Source organism: Tasmannia lanceolata, unplaced genomic scaffold (genome assembly GCF_043159265.1).
Source record: "Tasmannia lanceolata isolate RefF3 unplaced genomic scaffold, GAP_Taslan_0.1 ptg000029l, whole genome shotgun sequence".
Taxonomy (NCBI): Eukaryota; Viridiplantae; Streptophyta; class Magnoliopsida; order Canellales; family Winteraceae; genus Tasmannia; species Tasmannia lanceolata.
In genome coordinates, this window is record NW_027518706.1 from 4,466,910 (window position 1) to 4,492,431 (window position 25,522).

The following is a 25,522-nucleotide window of genomic DNA, read 5'->3' on the forward strand; positions in this document are numbered from 1 at the left end:
TTTGTTCGTATCTTCATTCTACATGTCTACTGAGAGAGATTTAGAGTGAACCTAAATTATAAACGGAGGATCACCCATTGGCATTGTCATTGTGATTTCTCATGATCCGCCCATTGGAATTTCCATTTTGGCCAAGGTGTATGACCTCCTCAAGGTGTGTTTTAATTTTATTTCTTTATTTATCTTTTATATTATTTTAAATTCAGTATGTTTATCATATTCGCATGAGAGAGAGAGAGAGAAAGTGCTTAAGGTCGTTTTAAAATTGCCAAAAAAAAAGAAGGTAAAATTCTCAAAAAATGTGATTTTATCTGAAATACAAGGTGACAACCCAAGGGGGGAGGGTGAAATGGCTAATTAAAAATTAGGGCTTAATTAAGTGGATTATTAAAATCAATTTACCAATTAAGCCTAAACAAGTCTAACCCTTAATCAATCAATAATGTATGCTAGAGATTAGATTTTACTTTATGCATATATACTCTAACCCTTGTTCAATCAAGCATAAACATAAGCAAAGAAAAAGATTACCAAACACCCAAGTACAAAGAGAAGGAGAAGAGAAAGCATCCACAAGGCACAAGATTTATAGTGGTCTGGGCACGACTTGACCTACTCCACTCTTCCAAGTTTTCCTCCTTGGATTTCTTCACTAACCAATAAGATTCTTCAACGGGCGAATCTTAAAGCCGTACACCAACTCCTTCAACATCCAAGGGATCACACCCTTTCGCACGAAGCCTTTCCAATGACACCTTTCTTTTACAATTGTTTCCGGGCCAAATCGGAGACCCTCAAATATAGAATGAGGAAATAAAATGAAAGAACTCTCAATGGCTCTTGATAGGCTGATTACAACTTTTAAAAGCTCACAATCTCTCCAAGGAATAGATGCAAATGTAAAGCCTATGGAGATCCTCTTGATAGAATGTAAAAATACAAGTTCAGAGATGTTTAACCTTTCATAGAAAAGTTTAGGTTCAAGAAGATAGGATTTGATCTTGCAAAAAAAAAGGGTTTGCTTAGAAAGGTTTTGATAGTGTATATATAGCCCACAAGGAAATATGACCGTTTGGGGGTAAAACTGTGAATTACAGAGTTGAAAAAGTCAACTTGCGAAAGCCCCAACGGATCTATTTCCAAGCTGCGGCGGTCGACCGAGGCACGGAGGTCGCCCGCCCTTATCGGGCTCTTCTTTTGAAATTCAAAATTCATACCGACGCGGTCGACCGGCTAGGGCTTCCTGTTTGAATTAATTTTCGCTCAAAACACTATCGCGGTCGACCTCCAAGACCAACCTGGATTGTTTCTGTTTCAAACAGAAACATATCCGCGGTCGCCCGGCTTACCCCGGTCGACCGGCCCAATAAATTTCGAGGCGCCTGGAATTCCAGGTCTCATACCGCGGTCGCTCAGCATTGCCCGGTCGACCGTCGCTGAGTGAAATTCTATTTTTAACTTTAAAATCCAGGGGCTTTAGGCTTTGGTCATTGGGCTTTAGTCCTAGGTTTTCAAGCACATTCTTGGGTGTGTTGATGGTTTTCAAAGATGTAAAATGTTAAGTATGAAAATCATTTTGAAAACCTTTTGAAGGTGCATTTAAACATAAAATCAAGAGGACTCCAAATACATTCTAATAGTATATACTATTGAGTCTTCTTGGAATGTCTTTGATCCTTTGCACTTCCTCGAACTTCTTCAACTTGAGAGCGAACTTCTTGAATTTCGTTTGACTCTTGTGACTCCTCCAATCTTGAATGCATGTTGGAAGGTGCATGAGGTGTCACCAATGACTTGTTCAACTCCAAGCTTCTTCTTGACACTTGTTGGAAACTTGTAGGATCTTTATGTTGAGCTTCTTGACTTGAACATCTTCAAATGAGGATGCTTCCAGTGTAGGTGCAAGCTCTTGGTTCCTTGCTTTCTTGATCCACAAGCTATGTGTTGAGATGAGTTGTGTAATGACGATCATGACATGAAATTCCTGTATATGACACAACACCTCAAAGCAACACATTAGACCATAAAAACTAATCAATTTAGTTTGCTAGCATCAAAACAAGAAGGTAAGGCAAATGATTAACCCATGGGAACCCTTGGGCTTACATTATCTGAAAATCTCAAAAAAGGGTGAAGTTGGCTAATTTCTCAAAAAGGGGTGAAACACATCCCAATGATTGTTTTAGGACCAAAATGCCCTTTTGTTGGTTTCCCCCCCAAGAAATTAAGCAACGGATCCCAATGCATTTCACGTAACATTTTGACCTTTTTACCTTCTTCTTCCCCACGCCAAAATGAAACTCCATTGTCTAGGAAATGTTGTAAAAATCCATTCAAATTCCATTGCAGAGAGGTGAAAGTCCCCTCTCCTAAAATCAAGATTTTATTGGATCTCTTTATTTTTCTTTGGCTATGAAACCTAAGCTTCTCTTCTAGGTCCATTGTGATACATTTGCATAGTTTTAACATGTTCCTTACAATGCTATGGTGTATTGTCATCATCTTGTGCATTTGTTAGGGATTTGTTATGGTTTTGTTAGGCATTTGTTATTGTCATCATCCTCTTTACAATGCTATGGTGTATTGTCATAATCTCTCTATTGCCCTCTATGTTTCTATTTAAAGTAAACCTGGATGAAAATCATGTCTATACAATTACAACCACTATATAAATGTGTAGAAGCAATATTTTACTCTCGGAACCACTGTTGATATCTATGAACCAATATTTAAACACTTAGAAGCACCAATTACACATAGGAACCACTATTTACTACTGTGTAGTAGTTCTGAGGTATAAGTAGTGGTTCCAAGGTATAAATAATGGTTCCATAGTAGAAATATTGCTTCACACAATCTAATAGTACTTCATTCGGTTTCAATGTTGCAATGAATTTAGGAACAATGGGTTAAATAGTTGTCTAAAGACTCAAATCTTATAATGGTTCATAGTTTAGATTGCCTAATACTTGTTCCGAGAGCTTAAATTGTGATTACAAAAAGTTGTGCACTAAAAAACACTATAAAAAGTGAGAATGAGTTTATTTATAGGGTTTTAAACCCTCATAAGCATTAATTATACCTAGGAACCACTATTTACCAGTATGTAGTAGTTCCAAGGTATAAATGGTGGTTCCAAGGTATAAATAGCTGATCCAAGGTATAAATAGTGGTTCCAGAGTAGAAATATTACTAGTACTTCATTGGGTGCCAATGTTGCAATGAATTTAGGAACAATGGGTTAAATAGTTGTATAAAGACTCAGATCTTATGGTGATTCATAGTTATGATGGCCTAATACTTGTTCTGAGAGTTTAAATCGTGATTAAAAAAAGTTATGCAGTAAAAAACACTATAAAATGTGAGAATGAGTTTATTTATAGGGTTTTAAACACTCAGAATCACTAATTATACCTAGGAACCACTAATTATACCTAGGAACCACTATTTACCAGTATTTAGTGGTTCCAAGGTATAAATAGTGGTTCCAAGGTAGAAATAGCTGATCCAAGGTATAAATAGTGGTTCAAGAGTAGAAATATTGCTAGTACTTCAATGGGTGTCAATGTTGCAATGAATTTAGGAACAATGGGTTAAATAGTTGTCTAAAGACTAAGATCTTATGGTGGTTCATAGTTTAGATGGCCTAATGCTTGTTCCGAGAGTTGAAATTATGATTACAAAAAGTTATACACTAAAAAATACTATAAAAAGTGAGAATGGGTTTATTTATAGGGTTTTAAACACTCAGAACCACTAATTATACCTAGGAACCACTATTTACCAGTATGTAGTGGTTCCAATGTATAAATAGTGGTTCCAAGGTGTAAATAGCTGATCCAAGGTATAAATAGTGGTTCCAGAGTAGAAATATTGGTAGTACTTCATTGGTGACATGTTGCAATGAATTTACGAACAATGGGTTAAATAGTTGTCTAAACACTCAGATCTTATGGTGGTTCATAGTTTAGATGGCCTAATACTTGTTCGGAGAGTTTAAATTGTGATTACAAAAAGTTATGCACTCAAAAACACTATAAAGAGTGAGAATGAGTTTATTTATTGGGTTTTAAACACTCAGAACCACTAATTATACCTAGGAACCATTAATTATACCTAGGAACCACTATTTACCAGTATGTAGTGGTTCCAAGGTATAAATAGTGGTTCCAAGGTATAAATAGTGGTTCTGAGGTGTAAATTGTGGTTCCAAGGTATAAATAGTGGTTCCTGAGTAGAAATATTGCTTCACACAATCTAATAGTATTTCATTGGGCGTGAAAGTTGCCATGAATTTATGTACCGTTGTAAAATATTAACTTAAACCCTCAGATGTTATGGTGCTTCACACAATATAATAATATAAATAGTGATTCCAGACTAGTAGGCATTCTTCTCGTCCCACAGCTTCTAGCCGCATCACAACCTGAAATCCATTTCATATTTGGATCACAAATTCGACTATAATAACCCAATAGACATGTAAGACAACGACCGGTATGAATTATTCTCTCACTTGTGATGCTTCGAAAACCCCGTCAGCAATATCCGTAATCAACTTTCTATGCTCCCTCCTCTTCGTATCCATCTTACCGGTCCACTTCAATAGACGTGGATACTCATGGGGATGAGAAGGTACCCATAACACGGTATACTCAAATAGCCATACTTGAAATCAAGCAATATGGTTTAGACAATCCAATACTTAACAAACACGAAACATTAAAGATTGCATGTGAAATTTACTTATAATAAGATAGAGTATCCCACTATATGCCCATTTCCATTCTCAACATATGAATTTAATGACTCTATCAAGAAGTCATAGACGACGTAGGCCCATGCAACATTTCTAACCGTGTCCAGACCAATATATAGAAATAGGCAAGAATATGCCTTGTGATCCCTCTATGCAAATAAAAAAATGCTACAAAACAGCAAGATCACATGCTTCACAGTGGACCTAATTGATTCTTCCTCATTTGAGAACATTTCGTATTTATTACCTCTAAAATCTGTTCAACGGTGGTTGTTGGAACCCCAAACCTCCATCCATCATCAACGGTCGTGCTATCCCAAACTAATTTTGGCCTCTCGCCTCTCGCCTCTCGCCTCTCATACTTAACCTAAAATTTTCGCTACATCACTAGCTACAAACATAACCAAAATGCCATCTATTTTGAATGCTTTCCGTTTTGGTTCCCATCATTTCACCAATGCCGTCAAAATCTTCTTGTGCAACTCAACACCTTCAAGGTGTAGTAGCAAATCTCCAAACGGGATTTTACTTATCAAATTTCTATGTGCCTCCCCTAAGTGAAACACCTCGACGCACTCATGAAAGCGGGAATGACAACATCTAGATATAACATACTTTGCCTGCAAATGGAACTTGGAAACATTAACAGTTGAAGTAGTGGTACTTTTAGGAGATTCAAATGGAAAAAGAAAAAATTCATCACCATGAGAGGAGCTGCAGATGGAATAACAACTTCCGTCCCTTCTCTGCAGAAACAAGGGAAAACTAGAATTAGTGCCTTCAAGCACATTATATATCCACTATTAAATAGAAGATTGCCTTTAACCAAATCTACTGCTTTCATCCATAAAAACTCTTAAATATCTAAAAAATATTACTTTGCGATACTTGAAAACACACTTACAACCCTTGGAACAACTATTCAACTAATTACTGGTTCAAACTCTTACAATCTCAGAAATAGTTATTCCAAGATTAGTGGGAATCATAATTACTGCTTTCAATGGTTCTAAACTCTTAAACATCTCAAATTTATTGCTTTGAGGCCCTTCGAACCAGGAGGTCATACAACTTGCATCAATCTAGTGGTTCCAAGGGTCCTAAACTCTCCCGACTCTCAGAAACAGTTGTATGACCTCATTCTAAAAAATTACTGGGTTGAAGGGTCAATGGAACCACATTTACATTAAAGGAACAACAATTAAATACTAACAATTACCTGGAAACATAGTGGTTTCAAGGGAACATGTAAACAATATTGGTTTCAGATAGTTGGAACCACAGTTACAGTCAGTGAAACCACTAATAAACTAATTACTGCTATTATTGGTTCCAGGAGTTCTAGACTCTTCAAAATGTAAGAGTTATGATTTCAACGGCCTTTGAACCACAGTTACAAGCCTTGAAACCACTGTTACAACCCTACGAAGCACTTAGTGGTTCCAAGGATCTTACTCTCTCCAAGATGTCAGTAACAATTGTCTAAACATGCAGGAACAATAATAGCAGCCATGGAACCACTAATTATTACTGATTCTCACCACTTACAAAACTCCAAAAATTATTTAAAATATATGGGTTGAAGAATGAAAATTATATGGGTTGAAAGGGTTGAAAATTATATGGAACCACTAATTATCACTGCATAATATGGAACCACTAATTATCACAAGACTGAAAATTATATGGAACCACCAATTATCACTGCATTGAAAGGGTTACAAACCCTCCAACAAATTTGAACGATTGTGAACATGACCAAACCCTAAAGAAGGAAAACCCTAACATGACCAACAAATTAATGGATTCAAGGGTTCTTATTCGAACATTTTGATGAAGAAAACCATAAACCAATTCAAACCATAAAGCAAACCAAATCAAACCATAAAAACATTTTCATGAAGAAACCATAAACAAGGAAACCCTAATCTCAAATTTGAACACATACCGTGGAGAAGAAGATTTGTAGCGAACGGAAGATGATTTGTAGCAAAAGGAAGGAGATTTCCAGCGAAAATCTCGTCTCCTCCGATCAAGAGCTCGTCGTTCCAAGAGGAGGGAGATTCAGTTTCAATAAAGAGTAAAAAACAAGAGAGATAAGGGAGAAGGAAAGAAGATGGTAGGTGAAAAGTGCCCAAAGGGCCCTTTAGTCCAAAAACACTCCAGGGGATGCGTTTCCCCCTTTTTTGAGAAATTAGCCAACTTAACCCTTTTTTGAGAATTTCAGCTAAAAATCATATTTTTTTGAGATTTTTCCCAAAAAAAAAAAAATTTCACAGGAAACTGATAATCTATGATATTGGTCAACAAAAAGATTAGAATGGTCATTGCACAAAACTCACATTAACTTAACAACCCTATTTGCTTGAACATGTAGCAAAACTGGGCAACTAATTGCTAAGAAATGATATCAGCACTACCATGTTTTGATATTTCCACAAAAGCAGCTTGTCTTTTAATATTTAAAGTGGCACACATGTAAACTGATAATCTATAATATTGGTCGACGAAAAAGAGTAGAATGGGCATTGCACAAAACTCACATTAATATAATAACCCTACTTGTTGAACATGTAACAAAAAGGGGCAATTGCTTGCTAAGAAATGATATCAGCACTACCATGTTTTGATATTTCCACTAAAGCATTGTCTTTTAATATTTAAAGAGCTGTCAAAAGGTTATTACAGTTCCCACAAGAAAATTTAAAAGAAAAGACAAGCTAGGAAAGTGCAACTATTAAAACATGGTTGTGGTGATATCATTTCCCTTGCTAAAATGTGACAAAAATGTGATAGGTGGTCCTTACCACTGGCAAATGTAAAAACATCAGCGATTATTTTAAGCTAATTTGTGGTGGTCAATAAGGATGATAAGAAACGAATGAATGAATGCTCTTGTCAATTGAGAGTTCTTTAAAAAGGGAAATTCTATCTAAGTAATCACAACTGACAGGTCTCCTAGATAACTACAACAACAGTTACACGTGGGATATGGATAAATCCAATCCAATACTGACCATTATTCGCAAAACTCCGTTTTAAACGGCGTTTTTTTTTTCCAAAAAAAAACAAAAAGGTGTTTTATTAGTGTGCCATGTAAAACTTTTACTACGAATAAAACTCCATTTTTTTAAAGCAAACGTTTTAAACACATTTTAAAGGCGTTTTAAACGTTTTAAACATATTTTTTGGGCCAACTTTCTTATTTGACCCCACCATATTTTTTAAATGACAAAATTCTCATTTTCTTGTGTTTCCGTTTTTTTACTTCATTTTTTTCTAACCAATGCCGTATAAAACTCGAAATTTTGTCTTTCCTATTTTTTTGCCGAATCATGTTTTACTGACTATTGTTGTGGTAACTAGATTAGTATTATGAAAATACAAAGTGAGGGTATGGCAACCCAAGCGCGGGGTAAATTGGGTCTTAAAAAACTTTTGCAAATCAAACTTAATGGCAAATCAAACAACAATCCACAAATCTTTCTATCTATCTATATATATAAAGCTGAATGTTGTAAGCTGTGGTGGCACCACGTGGCACCCCCACTGCATTCCGAAATTTAAAAATGCTTTAAGGGGATGTTGCACACCGTTTTACACTTTTGAAATTCCAAAAGTTCTTTAAGAGTCGCTAAAAAATACAAAAACGAAACGCCTTTTCACACGTATTCCTCTATCACACGAAACCTTAGTAAAGTATCACAAGGGTAGGGTGTCAAAACCCTAAACGACCTTTTTTTACTTCCCACTTAGATAAAAAATCAAGGGGCAGGGTTTTGACACCCTGCCCTTGTGATTTTCACGGTCGGGCATCTTATAAATTGTCCTTTTTCCAATAAACATTTAACGAAAAAAGTTTTCCAATAAAGAGTCCCAAAAACATAGGAACTTTTCTAAATTGATTTCATCTAAATTGCAAAATAAGCATTTAACTTAATAAAGTTTTCCAGTAAATATTTAATGCAATAAAATTTCCCAATAAAGAAACCCATAAAAATAGGAACATTTCTAAATTGATTTGTACAAATCCGTAAGATCATAAATTTTTCTTCGCCCCGTGCATCGCATGGGCTTGCAACTAGTTAAAGATAGAACCAAATGTACAGACAAGAATAGAGAGAACAGATAGAAAGTGTGCGCCAAGATTTGCTTAGTTCTTGGAACTTGGCAGTTTTTACTAAAATGCCACTCAAACGACTAGTTTTCACCCTAGCCTATATATAAATTCCTTAACCCTCTAAACAGAATTTAGAGCATATTTTGAGTGCCAAATACTTAGGAGATCCAAGGAGCCAAGATGGACTTGAAACCTTGAAGTTTAAGAGAAGATCAAGTTGAGTTCAAGTCTTTTTAGAATGTAAAAGTCATCTTCTTGTTTTGAGGTTGTTAGAGGCACTAGTTTAAGTTAATTAGTGTCCCTTAACGTGATAATATACATGGGACAAGACCTAGCCAACACTCCCAAAAGATAGAAATACATTTAGCTTTAAAAGTGCAAACTAACAGGGCCAAGCGATTGCCCTACTCCAGTCAACTGGGGGGGGGGGGGGGGGGCAGTTGACTGGAGTGGGCTGAAAAACTAGTCGTTAGGCTATATCAGCTAGTTGTTTGGGAACTTAGTAGATTTACCAACATGCCATTCCAACGCTTGTTTTGGTCTAAAACTATATATATATATATTTGAGAAAGTTTCTCTAGTCGACCGACTAGAGAACCTTTTCTAGTCCGCCGACCCAAAACACAGTCGGCCCACATTGTTTGGATGATCCAAAGCATTCATTTGATAGGCCCTGGCATAGATAGGGTGTGCCCAAAATTGGACAGATTAGTGAGGTTTTATACCAGTCCATTTTAACCTCCACAAATCGTAGGGTTGGGATGATCCTATGGAGCTAATTTTTTGGGCACACCTTATCCATGTCAGGGCCTATTAAATGAATGCTTCGGATCACACAAAAAATGTGGGCCCGCACTGTTTTTTAGCATGCGGACTAGAAAACTTTTCTAGTCGGCCGACTAGAAACATCAACCCCATATATATATATATATATGTGTGTGTGTGTGTGTGTGTGTGTGTGTGTGTGTGTGTGTGTGTGCGTGCGTGTGTGTGAGTTATTAAACCATTCTAAATGAACCAAGCGACACTCAAACTACTTATTTGCAACGTCTGATGCAGCCCACACCCATGAGGTTGACAAGTTTGAAGCTCAGATGAACCATCCTAAGCAAGTGAGAAGGTCAGCCCGTATCCAAGCCCAACACAAGGCCCATGTCCAACTTGAATCCATTAAGCATAAAGACCACCATGGACACGCTGATCGAGCTGGAGTCCCGCATTAATGAGTCTGACCACTTTTTGGAGTCCGCTTTTGGACCTCTAGATGGACGAATAAGAGAAAATGCTTAACTAGGAAGTTGTAGGTCTTTGAATTATCTTTCCAACAGATATTCATGGTCATAATTTGGCTCAGTGGGAAGAGTTATAGATATTTTGGTAGACTGTGTTTGCTAGCTTTGACTAGTTAATGTGTTTAGAGTTCCAAAACTATTAATGATGTATGTGAGTCCCTAAACTAGTTAGTGGACTAGTTTGAACGAATTTTCTCATGTATTTCTCTATTTAAAGAGTATCAAACATATGTAATGGAGTTAGTTGAATATTTGAATGAAAATTTACTTAGTGCATTTTCCCTTGAACCTTGAAGAGTTCTTCCTTGAAACCTAGAAGAGTTTCACTCCTTCCTTGAAGAGTAGGAGCTTTCCCCTATTGTTTGTATCCTTGAAGAGTTGCAACCATCAATCTAGAAGAATTGATGTTACCTATCTTCCTTGGCAACCTAGAAGAGTAGCCATTGAAGTTATCTTTCTCTATTTTGCCCCGCTCTATTTCTAGAAACCTGCCCATTCGCATTCATCCACTTCCATCACCATTTCAAGCCCTTTCCTGTATTTGTCTGAGCAAACTTTTTTCAGCAAAGTTGTAGATCTTTGCGTCATTGAAATTTTGGCTTTTGAATCAAGTCATTCCGACCTATATCGAGGGAGATACGCTCATTTTACCGAACTTGCGCAAATCTGTTTTTTTTCTTGAATCCGAATTCTTGAGCATTTGAGTGTGTGTCTGTCACTCTCTCGATCCTTAGTCCAAGAAGCCTAGGAGAGACTTGCATCAACGTCTTAAAAGAGTGAATCAACTTAAGTTGTTCCTCCCATCCTTTGAACAAGATTTGGATATAGGACTTCTTTGTACATCTTCTTTACATCTTATAACCCTCTTTGAAGGGATTTTGTTTTTCTTTCTTCAAAGATACAAAGATTTTACTGGGCGATTGTAGGAGACTCGAAAAATCTTTGACTGATTAAGTTGGACCTAGACGAACCTAATTCCACTTGTGACTGGTGGGTTTTCTGTAGACTCGGTCATGAGTTGGACCAGGACCTAGACGAACCTAATTATCCCCCAATGCAAACCCTACACTCAAGATTTTATATACTTTGTTGACTCGGTCATTTTTAGGACTCAGTCTAAATAAAAGCTGAACCTGAACGAACCTAATTCTGCCCTCCAACTAGTAGGAGCACTCGGAAGCACAGCCTCAGTACGTTAGCTACAGGACATGCTTGTTATCGTGCTAGAGAGGTGATTGTACTAGCGCAATTGGCACCATTTTGTCGGATAGAAAACCAAACAGCCTGTCTACCTACTTAGAAATATCTAGCTAGAGGACTGAAAGGGCGTCAATACACTTCAGAAATTTGGCAAGCTACCATATATGACAACTCATGGGAATTCCCGTCCATATGCTTCCTAAGGGTGGCTTCCACCTCCTGAAATGGCATATGCGTCAGGGCTTCGTCCACATGATGGAGGCTCTCTAGTATGCAAAGCGTTATTTAGATTTTCCTCTAACAAAGAATTTTCCTGGTTAGAAGTCACTTTATCATGTGACTTCTAACCAGGAAACACTGGGGCCCGTGGTTTTACGTCATGTATTGTGAGCCATTTAAATGCTATGCAATGCATCGTGTCCCACCGTGCGTGCCAAAAAGAGTGGTGGCTTTCGATCGGTATGGAGGGGCACTCCTGCGCGGTCAGTTAGTGTGACCATCTGATTTTGGTGTGTGCGTGGCGTGTGAGAGTGTGTGCGGGGTCCTCTGTACTTACACAGATGGAAAGGACTTTTCAGGTGTACTCGTGACGTCTAAACATAGAGACTCTCAGGGTCACCAGATCGTTGGACTTAAGCTAAATGACAAATGGGACACAGACAGAACGCTAGTGCGAGGGATAGTTTAGTTAAGATAAAATGCCAAAAACATGTTTGGATTTGGTTTTGTGACCTCTTCCATGGAGACAAACATCTCCTTATATAGCTTTATTCTGGTAACCGTTCTTCATTACCCCACGTTGTCTTGGAAGCCGGGAACTTTTTTTGTAACTACCCATGATGGGTTCCGTTATTCTCAGGTCCTCCGTTGTCCAAGTGGTTATCATCCACCTTCTCATGATTGGAAACTGTAATGCCACATCCTTGAATCAGTCAAACCGGATGTTCTCTTAGTAATTCGGTCCCATCTGACAGATTGGCTTTAAGTTTGAACACACACTAGAGGGGGTCTTCGAATAACTGTTCATCTTTCTAGATTCCCATACAGGCCAAAAGCTTTGAGCGAGCCGTGTTATTTAATCTAAAGACCTAATAAATAAACTGATGAAGTCAAGTCAATTGATTTTAAGCCCATTTTTAAGCCCATTTTTGTTTTGGATTTTTAGAATTGATTTTTAGTCGAGACCGAGCCTCGGTGCAATGGTAAGGTTGCTCTATTGTGACATGGTGGTCACGGCTTCGAGTCAATGAAACATCCTCTCTGCAAAATAGGGGTAAAGGCTGAATACATCTAGCTCTCCCCAGGCCCCGCCCTTTTTAGAATAGATTTTTAGTCCAAAACTGATAATAGGACTCAAAATAAAACATAATTTCAGTCCAGTAACTGCTTCTAAAAATCCAACAACAACATAGATTTTTAGTCCAAAACTGAAAAATAGGACTCAATATAAAATGTAATTTCAGTCCAGTAATTGCTTCTAAAAATCCAACACCAACAGGGCTAAAAGCTCTGGCCTGTTATGTAATCTAAACTCCGTTCATGTGAGTCGTGTGTAACACATCGTGAACACATGTGTACGGTGTACCAAACTACCACATCGCGAATGCATGTGACAAGCGTGTACATGGAAATTAGGAGTCCAAATTTCATGAAAAAACGTTAGATAGAGGGAAATAATCATCATTTCTTTCTGTATAATGAAATTGGGAGACAAAAAATAAATAAAATCTTGTCTTTGCTCAGCACAAGAAGAGCTTCAATCAGGACGGAGCTACCAGGTATGAGTCTTCTTAGTGTGCTTTGGTCATTTATGATCTCTGTAAATCTCTTCTTTGCCATTAACGTAGTACATTCGAATTCTGCAACCACCACCAGCTTACTAGGAAACGAAACTGATCGAATGGCTCTGCTCGCCTTTGAGGATGGTATAAGAAGTGATCCTCTGTGAAAGACTTTGGTCCTGTTCGTTTCGGATTTTAAGAATTGATTTTTAGTTCAAAATATAATCAGTTTTTGGTCTAAAAACTGATTCTCAGTATCCAAAACGAATGGGGACTTAACTAGTAACTCTAATGCCTAGACACCTTGTGACACGTTTTTTGACACTATGCAAACTCTCATTAACTACAAATGGTTAGTCATGGAATTCTCTAAGCCCGTTTATGCTTTGGATTTTGAGTCCAAAGCTGAACATTGGACTAAAAAATAAACACAATTTGACTCGGTAATCAGTTTTGGATTCAAAATTGATTTTAAAAGCCAAAAACCAACTGGGCCGGCTTGGAGCGAGCAGTGTTATAATTGAAGGGATTGACGAGGTCAAGTCAATTGATTCTCCCTCGACTGAAATTTCGAAATTCCGGACCGAAATTCCAAAATTCCGGCCTTTTGTAACGTTTTTTTTTTTAAATAAAAAATGCATTTTCTCAAAATTTCTGACCGAAATTACCTAAATTACTGAAATTTCAGACCGAAATTCCGAAATTTGGTAAATGGTGAAATATTTAATTTCGCCAAATACAGGTTTCGGTCCCCACCGAAAACCAAAATTTTGGTCGAAATTTTAAACCATGCTTATACCTATGCCTCTACTATATAATATGGCGATGTGTCAAATGATCTGGGGCCTCCCAAATTATTGGCCAGAGCGTTGGATAATATATGATATTGGTTGAGAAAAAGGATTCTACACACTAGTGTAGATAAGTTATCTACACACTAGCTTAAAATACAGTGGGGCCCCACATTGTTTGGGTGATCCAAAGCATTCATTTAATTGGCCCTCACATAAATAGGGTGTCCACAAAAAATTAGCTCCATAGGATCATCCCAACCCTACGATTTGTGGAGGTAAAATGGACGTAGGATTGAACCCACTTGAACCCACTTTGATCGGATGATCCTAGCCCTTTATCCTAAAAGTGCTTCTCCTCAACGCCTCTGAATTAATTGGTATCAGAGCTAGGTGGAAAGTTTTCTGACGGTCTATAAGATCAACGGTCTCAATTATACATAAAACTTAAGGAAGTGATAAATCCGCCCCTCATTGTTCGATCTTGATGATATATAACTTTGGCCATAAGCTGAGATTAGATCAATTACTCATACCTTAGCATTCCCATTGGTGGCCCTACAAATGGATGGTTGATATGAACAATACATTATGTTCTAAATTCAATTGGCAAAACTTGTATTTTTTTTTGAAACGGTGAAATTTATTAAAGAGAATAAGACTCCCATGACCAACTAACTCATAGGAAATCGAGTACTTAAGGGGATTGATATTGATATTCCCACTCCCTTTAGACAATAATCCAATACCTTTAATTGTCGTTTGACGGTTAGATTGATGCCTCTAGGCTTGATCTTGAACAGTCAAATCTTTTTGTGGAATGCTGATGATGAAATGAGAGCACTGAGATCATCTTATTGTAAAAAAAATTGTTGTGGATAAAGTGGTATTTGTGACCCTTGATCTGTAATTTACATGTAATACTGACCCTTTATGGGGCATCCAACGTCTGATTCCATTAAATCTGGACAGATCTCAAGACAATTCCATCATTCTGAAAATATCGGTACCATCAGATTTTCTTTTTTGTTATGTAATTTTTGGGGAGTTAGAGCCACCACTAATTTTAATTTCCGAATGATTAGGAGTAATTGTCAGTAATTGGTCTGATTTGGTGCATCCAATGGTTGATCGGAGTACTAACAAGTTCCAACGACTAATTTTTGGGGAGTTAGACTCACCATATATTTCGCCTTAAAATATTGATCCAAAGACATTGATATCTTAGTAAGACAGTGGCCATTTCATCTCTTTTATTCTTGTTATGTCTTGGAGCTGATGCATTGCTTGGGACCTGATTACCGCATGGGCGTGATGCGAGAAGGGATTATCCTCGACCCGCAACCCGCTCCCCGATCACGGATCCACACCATCTTGTTTTGATGATTCCATACACAAGTGATTTTATATCAGTAATATGTTTGAATGCTTGGGTTGTAGATCTTGTGTTATTTGTGTAATTCAAGGAAGCTTGGATAAAGTCAAAGGAGCTAATTTAGAGCATATTTGAGTGCCAAAGACTTAGGAGATCCAAGGAGCCAAGATGGACTTGAAACCTTGAAGTTTAAGAGAAGATCAAGTTGAGTTCAACTCTTTTTAGAATGTAAAAGTCCTCTTCTTGTTTTGAGGTTGTTAGAGGCACTTATTTAAGTTAATTAGTGTCCTTTAACATGATAATATCAATGGGACAAGACCTAGCCATCTCTCCCAAAAGATTGAAATACATTGAGCTTTAAATGTGCTAACTAGCAGGGCCAAGCGATTGCCCTACCCCAGTCAATTGGGGAAGTCGACTGGAGTGGGCTGAAAAACTAGTCGTTAGGCTATACCAGCTAGTTGTTTGGGAACTTAGTAGATTTACCAACATGCCATTCCAATGCTTGTTTTGGTCTCTCTCTCTCTCTCTCTCTCTCTCTATAAAAATAAAGTTCCTGAGGTTAACCTCATATAAGCTTATATGAGGTGGCACTCACAAAACATAAGGCACCCACTTTGATTAGATGATCCAAACCATTCATTTCCAAGGCCCCATCATAGATAGGGTGTGTACCAAAAATCAGCTCCATTGGATCATCCTAACCCCTCCAAAAGTGGAGGAAAAAATGGGCAGATTTGTAGAAAAAAAGTGTCTATCCATTTTGCCCTCCACTTTTGGATGGGTTAGGATGATCCAATTGAGCTGATTGTACACACCCTATCTATGATGGGGTCTTTCAAATGAATGCTTTGGATCATTCTAAGAATGTGAGCCCCTTATGTTTTGTGAGCGCCACCTCTTATAAGCTATATGAGGTTAACCTCAGGAACCCTTTTCTCATATATATATATATATATAGAGGAAAGTGTCTCTAGTCTCTCCCCAAGATAAGCTTATCTACTCGTCCCTTTTAAAAAACACAGTGGGCCCACGCTGTTTGGATGATCCAAAGCATTCATTTGATAGGTCCTAACATAGATAGGGTGTGCCCAAATGATCAGCACCAAAGGGTCATCCTAGAACTTCGTTTTGTGGTGCCCTGTGGTACCCAGAATGGACACGTTTATATGCGTCCATTTTGGACACGGTGTGCCCAACAAAATGAAGTTCTAGGATGACCCTTTGGTGCTGATTTTTTGGGCACACCCTATCTATGTTGGGACCTATCAAATGAATGCTTTGGATCATCCAAACAGTGTGGGCCCACTGTGTTTTTTTAAAGGGAGGAGTAGATAAGCTTATCTAGGGGAGAGACTAGACACACTTTCCTCATATATATATATATATATATATATATATATATATATATATATATATATATGAGTTACTAAACCATTCTAAATGAACCATGCGACACTGAAACTTATTTGGAACGTCTTAAAAGAGTGAATCAACTTAAGTTGTTCCACTCTCATCCTTGAACAAGATTTGGATATAGGCCTTGAATCAGATTTGGATATAGGACTTCTTTGTACATCTTCTTTACATCTTATAAGCCTCTTTGAAGGGATTTTGTTTTTCTTTCTTCAAAGATACACAGATTTTATTGGGCGAGTGTAGGAGACTCGGAAAATCTTTGACTGATTAAGTTGGACCGGACGAGCCTAATTCCGTTTGAGACTAGTGGGTTTTCTGTAGACTCGGTAATGAGTTGGAGCAGGACCTAGACGAACCTAATTATCCCCCAATGGAAACCCTACACTCAAGATTTTATATACTTTGTTGAGTCGGTCATTTTTAGGACTCAGTCTAGATATACAGGACATGCTTGTTATCGTACTAGAGAGGTAATTGTACTACCGCAATTGGCACCATTTTGTTGGATAGAAAACCGAACAGTCTGTCTACCTGCTTAGAAAAATCTCGCTAGAGGACTAAAAGGGCCTCATCACTTCTGAAATTTGGCGAGCTACCATTTATGACAACTTATGGGAATTCCCGTCCATATGCTTCCTAAGGGTGGCTTCCACCTCCTGAAATGGCATGTGCGCGTCAGGGCTTCATCCACATGAGGGAGAGTCTCTAGTACGCATAGCGTTATTTAGATTTTCCTCTAGCAACGGATTTTCCCTGTTAGAAGTCACTATTGGAAACATTAGTCACTAGAAATTCTGGGAAACATTGGGGCCCGTAGTTTTACGTCATGTATTGTGAGCCATTTAAATGCTATGCAATGCATCGTGTCCCACTGTGCATGCCAAAAAAAGTGGTGGCTTTCGATTGGTATGGAGGGGCGCTCCTGTGCGGTTAGTCAGTGTGACCATCTGATTTTGGTGTGTGCGTGTGGAGTGTGTGAGAGTGTGTGCGGGTTCCTCTGTACTTACACAGTTGGAAAGGACTTTTCAGGTGTACTTGTGACTTCTAAACATAGAGACTCTCAGGGTCAGCAGATCGTTGGACTCAAGCTAAATGACAAAAGGGACACAGACAGAACGCTAGTGCGAGGGATAGTTTAGTTAAAGAGATAGACTCACCAGAGAAGATGAATTCATTGCTAACTTAATCCAAGTATAGCTACAGTTACGAAAAGTAAAGGGTACAAGTGCTTAAAAGAAAAGATAAAATGCTAAAAACATGTTTGGATTTGGTTTTGTGACCTCTTCCATGGAGACAAACGTCTCCTTATATAGCTTTATTCTGGTAACCGTTCTTCATTACCCCACGTTCTCTTGGAGGCCGGGAACTTTTTTTGTAACTACCCATGATGGGTTCCCATATTCTCAGGTCCTCCATTGTCCAAGTGGTTATCATCCACCTTCTCACGATTGGAAATTGTAATGCCACATCCTTGAATCAGTCAAACCGGATGTTCTCTTAGTAATTCGGTCCCATTTGATAGACTGGCTTTAAGTTTGAACACACACTAGAGGGGGTCTTCTAATCATGGTTTAAAAGTTCAGTTTCGGTACTGGTTTCGGGCCCATGAAATTTTAAAATTTTGACTGAAATTCCCAAATTTCGGTCGAAATTTGGTAATAATTTAAAAAGGTTATTTAATTAATTTTGAAATTTCGGATTGAAATTCCAATGCAGATTATATTAGGGTCATCGGCTGTCTTGAAGCATGTGAGGAGGGCGGCCAATGAGAAGGCTGATCTGTTAGCCAAGAGGGGTGTGCATAGTGACTCTTTACAATGGTTTGATTATCTTCCCCCTTGATCAGCCATGTCTTGTTCTGTTGATGTTGTGTATTTTCTGTTTCTGCTTTCTTTTCTTGTAATATGTTCTATTGGGCTGTCCCACCTCGGCTTCGCTTTCCATTCTAATATGATTCACCATTTCAAAAAAAAATAAAAAATGGTGCAGACATGTCGGAAAAGCATAGCTAGAGTTTTAGGGAGACTAAGAGGTGCATGGATCAAGAATAATATGTACAGATCAAAAACTGAAAATAAAGAGGACTGAAAAAAGAAATTAAAGAGAAAGATCAGAGAAAAGAATTACATAAAGAGGTAAAAAGAGAGGAGAGAGATAGAATAGCCTTTAGGGTTTTCTCCTGGATTATGGTTCAACCTAGTTTGGGAGGAAAAAGCTTCTTTCTCTATTGTGTGTTATCAAAAGTGGCCAAAGGTCCTACATTTATAGAGAAAATAAAACTTGGACTTAAATATTTGATCCATTAATTCTAGTAGAATCCCAATACCAACTCAAGACAAATTAGAATTCCTAACTAGAACAACATACATGGACATCTCCAACCACCAATAGGTTACTAGACTTCTTTTAAGTTGCAAGGGTGGGCCCTAGGAATCACTTAAACTTGAGTGATTAATTACAAATGACTTAATTACCCTTGTCACTGAAGATTTTCGTAATACACTTTTGGCCCCATTTTATAGTTTAAACACCAACGTCTTAAAGAAACTAAGTGATATTGGTGGGAAAATACCGTGGTACTCCAACTTCCAGTTCTTCACCAGTAAATCGTATCACTGGCACAGTTGAAAGCCTGGTTGGTGAACCTGCTGATAAACTACAACCGTTGGATCGATCACCATCGGTATGTAGGACGGTAGCGGAGACTGACTCTAACTCTTCCCCAGGTAATCTTGTCATTGGTGGTGGTGAATGCCTGGCTGGTGTGACTGCAGATGAAGCACCTCCTTGCCTTCTTGAACCTGTAGCTGTGGAAGGTGAAAACCCCATTATCATGGACTGTGAAGGTGGTAATGAAATTGAGCTAGGCGAGCTGGAAAAAATGGGCACTGCCCTGGGGATTCAATTTCTGGAAGCATCCAGAGAGATGATTCTGGAGGTCATTGAAAGGGATACCGCTCCTCAATCCATTACCAAGCCGAAAGGTAAGGGGTCGAGGGAACTGAGGCGATTGCTATAAAGCAGTCCGAGGGAATGTGGGAAACAAACAATTGCTTCATAAAGATGATTTTCTGGAATATAAGGGGTTTAGGGTCCGAAAGAAAAAGGTTGGCCGTCAAGGATCTCCGCAAACACAAAAAGCCGGATGTCTTAGTTATAATTGAATCAAAGACCAAGGGGGTTACTGAGCAGCTGATAAATGATATATGGGAGAGAACAAATAGGCAATGGGTCGCGAAGGAGGTGGTGGGAACGCCGGGGGGTATCATCATCATTTGGAGGGTTGACATTATGTCAATGATGGAGGTTGAAACAGAGTGGTACACGGTAACTGCACGACTGCATCACATTCCCTCTAATCTTAACTGCTGGTTAATAGCGGTTTATGGCCTAGCCAGGGCGAGGGACCGAAAACATCTATGGCCGGAACTGAAGAATATTCGCTATCGGATTGGGGTCCGTGGATAATCGGGGGAGACTTCAATACAATTCAATGCCCGGAGGAGAAAACTCCGATTGGCCGAATTAACACTAGCATGCGCAAGTTATCCGATTTTATCTTAGACTACGAATTGTTAGATCTTCCCCTGGAAGGAGATAAATACAAATGGACGAATAGTCAAGACCGTTTAGTGCTCGGCAGACTTGATCGGATCCTATTGTCTAAGGAATGGGAAGAGTTGTTTCCCAGGATAAGTCAAAGGGCGCTTTCGAGGCCTATCTCCGATCACAACCCCATCATGCTCGAATTATCGGAATATACTAGTGGCCCAAGACCTTTCAGATTCGATATGGATCTATGCGAATTGCCAGATTTTGAGGATCTCATAAAGGGATGGTGGAATGAATTGAACACTTCTGGATGGTATGGTTTCGTATTCGGCATCAAACATAAACATCTCAAAGTTAGAATTCGGAATTGGGCAAAGGTTGCTCGCGAAACGTAGGAACGTGCCAAAGTCGAAGTCTTGGCTGAAGTGGGTGAACTGGAAAATTCTGAAGAATCTCATTCTCTTCGGGATAGCGAATGTCAACGGCGGATGGAGTTAAAAGTAACCTATGAAGAGATCATAAGGAGAGAAGAGATCAACTGGCGACAGAAATCCCGGGTTACATGGTTGAAGGAGGGAGACAACAACTCAAAATTCTTCCACAAAATGGCCAATTTCAAGAGGCGAATCAATCAATTTGCGGAATTGGAGCAGAAGGGTGGGGAGAGGGATGTGGATTATATAAAGCGGCTAAAGATATTCCTAGAGAAGCAGTGCAGTGAAATTCTGGTTAGTTTGTGCATACCTTGCATGTGATTCTTTTAGAGAGAGTGAAGTGAATTCAGGTGCCTTTGAGCACGCCTAACGCCTTTAATTGCACTACACTTACTAAATATATTCTGAAATGTTGGATTTTTATGTTATTAAGGACCTTCTTGGCTGAAATGCGACTTTAGCTGAGGATTTGGCCAAGTCGGGTGGACGCGGTGCTTCCTCTTCTGATCAGAAAGTCCATGGTGGTACACAATTTGTGACTCTCTGTCGAGACCTTCAAGACGCAATGCAACATGTAGAGATGCTCAAGTCGGAGAAAGCAAAGATTGAAGCCGATGCATTGATGTATCAAAACTTAGTTGTGAAGCTTGAGTCTAATCTAAAAAGCCTGTTGGACGCCTACAACAGCTTAGAGCAGGCTAATTTTCTGTTGGATTCGGAATTGAAGATCTTGACGAAGGGTGGGAGTGAGGCATATCCTGACATAGAGGCAGTGAGAGTGGAGGCAAGGGAAGAAGCTCAGAAGGAGAGCGAGGTAGAGTTGAATGATCTGCTTATGTGTCTGGGCCAAGAACAGAGCAAGGTGGAGAAGTTGTGTGCAAGGTTGGCAGAATTGGGCGAGGACATCGACTCTCTTCTTGAAGGGATTGGAGATGACGCTGGTCTTCCCGAAGGGGATGAAGATGAAGATGAAGTCTAAGTTGTATGTCTCCAAATTTTCGCTCATTTTCAATCAAGTTGCTTTAATTTATTGTATAGAAGTTTGTTAGCAGGACGTGGTAAGGGGAACACAGAGCGGGAAGGCATTGGCATCACCCTGCGAGTTGGCCTGATTACACACAGGTTCCTTAAAATCATTTTTCCTAATGTATATCATGATGTTCAGCAACTATGAAGATCTTTATTCTTTCTATTTATAATTAGAAATTGAAAGGGTTTTCAATTAGGGTTCTCTTGTGAGGAAATTCAAAGGGTTTATTCTTTCTGTTTATTTTTGTTCAACCTTGATTGAGAAGAGAAGGGATCAAAAGGGTTACGGTTTTTGGGTATTGAAATAATCTGTTGTAATCTTTTGTTTTGTCTTTTTTCTTATAGTGGAAGGTCTTGATGTCACCTGTATGTGCAGGCATCTTGGTTGGATCAACCATGATCGACTGATGAACTAGCCGTTGTAGATTGGATGTTTGCAAAAGGTCTCTAGACGGTTAATCGTCCACCTCCACGGTCGACCGTGCTCAGTCCATGGTCGACCGTGAATTCCTGATTTTGGGCAGTTTAATTCTCTTTCAATTTCTCTCTTTTCACATATGAATAACGACTTCAATTTCATTTTTAGTCATTTTAGCTTTGATTAGACTACCCTTAGTGCCATTAACCTCAAGATGCATGAGGGGTTAGTTTACAAACTAACTTTTATTGCTAAGACTTCAATCTTCTTCAATTCTTCATTCTTTATGCCGATTAATGTATCTTCAAACTCTTTCTTCGTGCTCCAAGTTTTATGCTTTGATCCATGCTTTAATATGCTTCAAATTGTCCTTTGAAGAGAAATTAACATTCAAAGATCAGTATAACAACTAATATCAAATATTGTATTTTGTTATCGTCAAAGCATGACTTAAGAGTGGCAACGTTGAACCTTTTGGTTAAAAATCTCCCCTTTTGTTATGATGACAAACACAAAATGATTTCCTCTTCTAAGCACCCCCTCAGTGATTGTTTTGAACAAAATTTATCCCCTCTTAATTAATGCTTTGTTTAAAGGAATTTGCTAGCCAATTTCGCAGAAAGACATTTCGAGGCTGGCTTTTGCGTGTGAGAAGAGTCACCTTCAATTAATTCAATGAATAAGACAAAATGCACCAAAAAGTAACCTGTGAGGTTGTTCTCACATGCAAAAGCCAGCCATGGCATTTCCGAGAAATTGGTTAGCAAATCCCCTGTTTAAAACAAATAATTTTCAAAACTAAGTTTGAAAAAATATCAATATTCTCTCCCCCTTTTCATCAACAAAAAGATGGGGCTAGAGTGATTTCAATTTAATTCAATTCTATCAAAACAATATTTTTCAAATTGAGGTTTAAAACTAATAGGATGTTCATGATAAGTCAAACAATTAGAGCTTTAGATTTTTCATCCTTTGTCATAGATCATAGATATAACCTGTTAATGAAATCATAGAATCATTCTCTTCTTTTTTTGTCTCAAATAGGTAACCCTTTCAAAGAAAATTTTAGACAAGAAATATATTTTCCCTTTTTTTAATTAAAGATAATTTCTAGAAGAATTTCCAATTTATCCATGGATTGATAAAAAGATATTAACAATCATATCAAGACATAATTACAAACTTTTCATATCAAGGATTTCATAAAGTTCCTCATATGGTTGAAACCTTGTGCTAATTCATATTCTTTTCAATACTTTTCAGCTTCTATATTTTCAAAATCTTTTTCTATTGCATAATTTTGAAAATATCCGGATTGAATCAGACAATAAAATTCTGATTGATTTACTTAAGGACAATAAAACTCCTCTATGGACTATTAAATTGTATTGGCAGGAACTAATATAGTTGATCATGGAGCTGGAGCCTAGGATATCCCATGCCTATAGAGAGACCAATCAAGTGGCCTACTCCTTGTGGTATTAGATGTGATGCTTTGGGTATTCCAAACATCCGTTGTAAGTTGAGGTAAGGTGGAATGTCCCCCTCCTGTAATTTTTTCTTTTCTTTCATCAATAAAATTCAAGGTGCCACTCCGGGTTCCTAGATAAATTTCAGGGTAAAAAATCGGCAACTCTTTCCTCTCGTGAAAAATGACCAATATACCTTATCTAATAAAAAAAATAAGAAAATAGAAAAATTATTAAAAAAAATCATAAAATACTCAAGGAAAATGACCACAATACCTTGTCATTGGAAAAATGATAAAAATTTGGAAAAAATAGAAAAAAAATCCTAAAAAGGAAACAATCATAAAATACTCTCATATCATAGAAAATGATCAAAGATATGGAAAATATCCATATATAATAAACAAAATGAATAGAAAAGAATAAAAATCTAAAATTTATAAAAATCCTAAAATACCCATGTAGCATAGAAAATGACCAAAATGCCATTATCACATAAAATAACCATAATGCCCTTATCTCATGGAAAATAAGAAAAGGGGGAAAAGAATGACACTGACAATTATAAAAAAGAAATAAATTCTAAAATTCCCCCGTGATGCAAAATAACCAAAATACCCTTCTCTCATGAAAATGGCCAAAATACGCATATTTTATGGGCAAATGAGAAAAAAAACAAATATAGAAAATATCTTAAAATAAAGAAAACTAAATACTCTAATGTCATGAAAATGATCAAAATACTCATGTGATGAAAATGACCAACATAGCCTTTTCACAAAAATGAGCATATAGAAAATTTGATACTACAAATGACAAAAATGCCCTTATCTCATAAAATGATCAAAATAGAACCAAATCATAATAATAAATCTTAAAATGCCTTATGTAATAGAAAATAACCAAAATGCCTTTTGTCTCATAAAAAATAATGAAAATACCCTTATCCCACTAATAAATAAATAGGATCCTCCAAGAGGGCTAGGACTTGGCCGTGGAGTGAGAAGGTGAGAAAGAGAGAAGGAAAGAGAGAGAAAGGGAGAAGAAGAAGAGAAGTGGGTTTATTCCTCGTGTTTTCTTCTTGGGTCTTTTCTCGGGTTCCTCTTAGGTATTTTCTCTTGGGATTTTTCTCGGGTAATCTCTTGTATGGTCTTGGGTTGAGAAGCATGGAAAGGGTTGCGGGTTTGTGGGTTTGAGATCAATCCATTATAATCCTTGTATTTTGTTTTTCTCATAGTGGAAGATCGTGTTTCTCGCCCGTGGAGTAGGCTTGGTAGAACCACATACAATCTTGTTGTTCATCTTGTGGCTTGCTTGTGTTTATTTTACTTTCCGTTTAATTTGTGCACGATCGAATTGTTTTGCTCGGTGGATTTTCTCAACAGTTTTAAATAAAAAATTTGAAATATACTGGTTCTCAGTCAACTGCGAGTTTGCTGTCTATTGCGAGGTTATATGCTGGAAAAATAAAAAAGACCAGTAGCACGCTAGTGGTCTACTGAACCCGGATGGTCTACCACATCTGGCCGACCGTGAGGCTGCGATCTACTGCGGCTGATAAAATGTGTTTTTATATATGCCCAGCGGTTAGTTTAGACAAATGGTAATAGAAAGGGAGGGCTCTATGAACAATCTAGTGAACAAAAGGCACCGACTCAGCTTTAGCGTTTGCAATTGAACTTCCGAAAGTAGGGCGCCAATGTAAACAAATGCCCTCATAATTTTGTTTATTTATATCTATTTATGAGGGGTATTTTTTGTAATATTAAGAACCTACTCAAAAAATTTATTTTCGAGTGTTGCAACCAAGACTGAGAGTGGAACCTAGAGTCTAACTTAACAAATCCCTACATGCCATACAGAAAAAGTGAAAAACAAGGGAA

At 37.9% G+C, this 25,522-nt stretch overlaps 1 protein-coding gene across 1 annotated transcript; it reads left to right on the forward strand.

Moving 5' to 3' along the window:
- The first annotated feature begins 19,570 nt into the window (after positions 1–19,570).
- On the forward strand, positions 19,571–20,684 carry LOC143859460 (uncharacterized). Its single transcript, XM_077370164.1, has 3 exons — positions 19,571–19,721; positions 19,829–20,064; positions 20,136–20,684. Exons 1-3 carry the CDS (start codon positions 19,571–19,573, stop codon positions 20,682–20,684), a joined length of 936 nt encoding a protein of 311 aa, XP_077226279.1.
- The last annotated feature ends 4,838 nt before the right edge of the window (positions 20,685–25,522 follow it).

What these genes read in the sequence shown, in the direction of transcription:
- LOC143859460 (XM_077370164.1), top strand. Translation starts at nt 19,571, where the DNA reads ATGGACTGTGAAGGTGGTAATGAAATTGAGCTAGGCGAGCTGGAAAAA. An exon ending in ATCCATTACCAAGCCGAAAG is followed by an intron (nt 19,722 to 19,828) that starts GTAAGGGGTCGA and finishes TAAGGGGTTTAG; the next exon opens with GGTCCGAAAGAAAAAGGTTG. An exon ending in TTGAAACAGAGTGGTACACG is followed by an intron (nt 20,065 to 20,135) that starts GTAACTGCACGA and finishes TGGCCTAGCCAG; the next exon opens with GGCGAGGGACCGAAAACATC.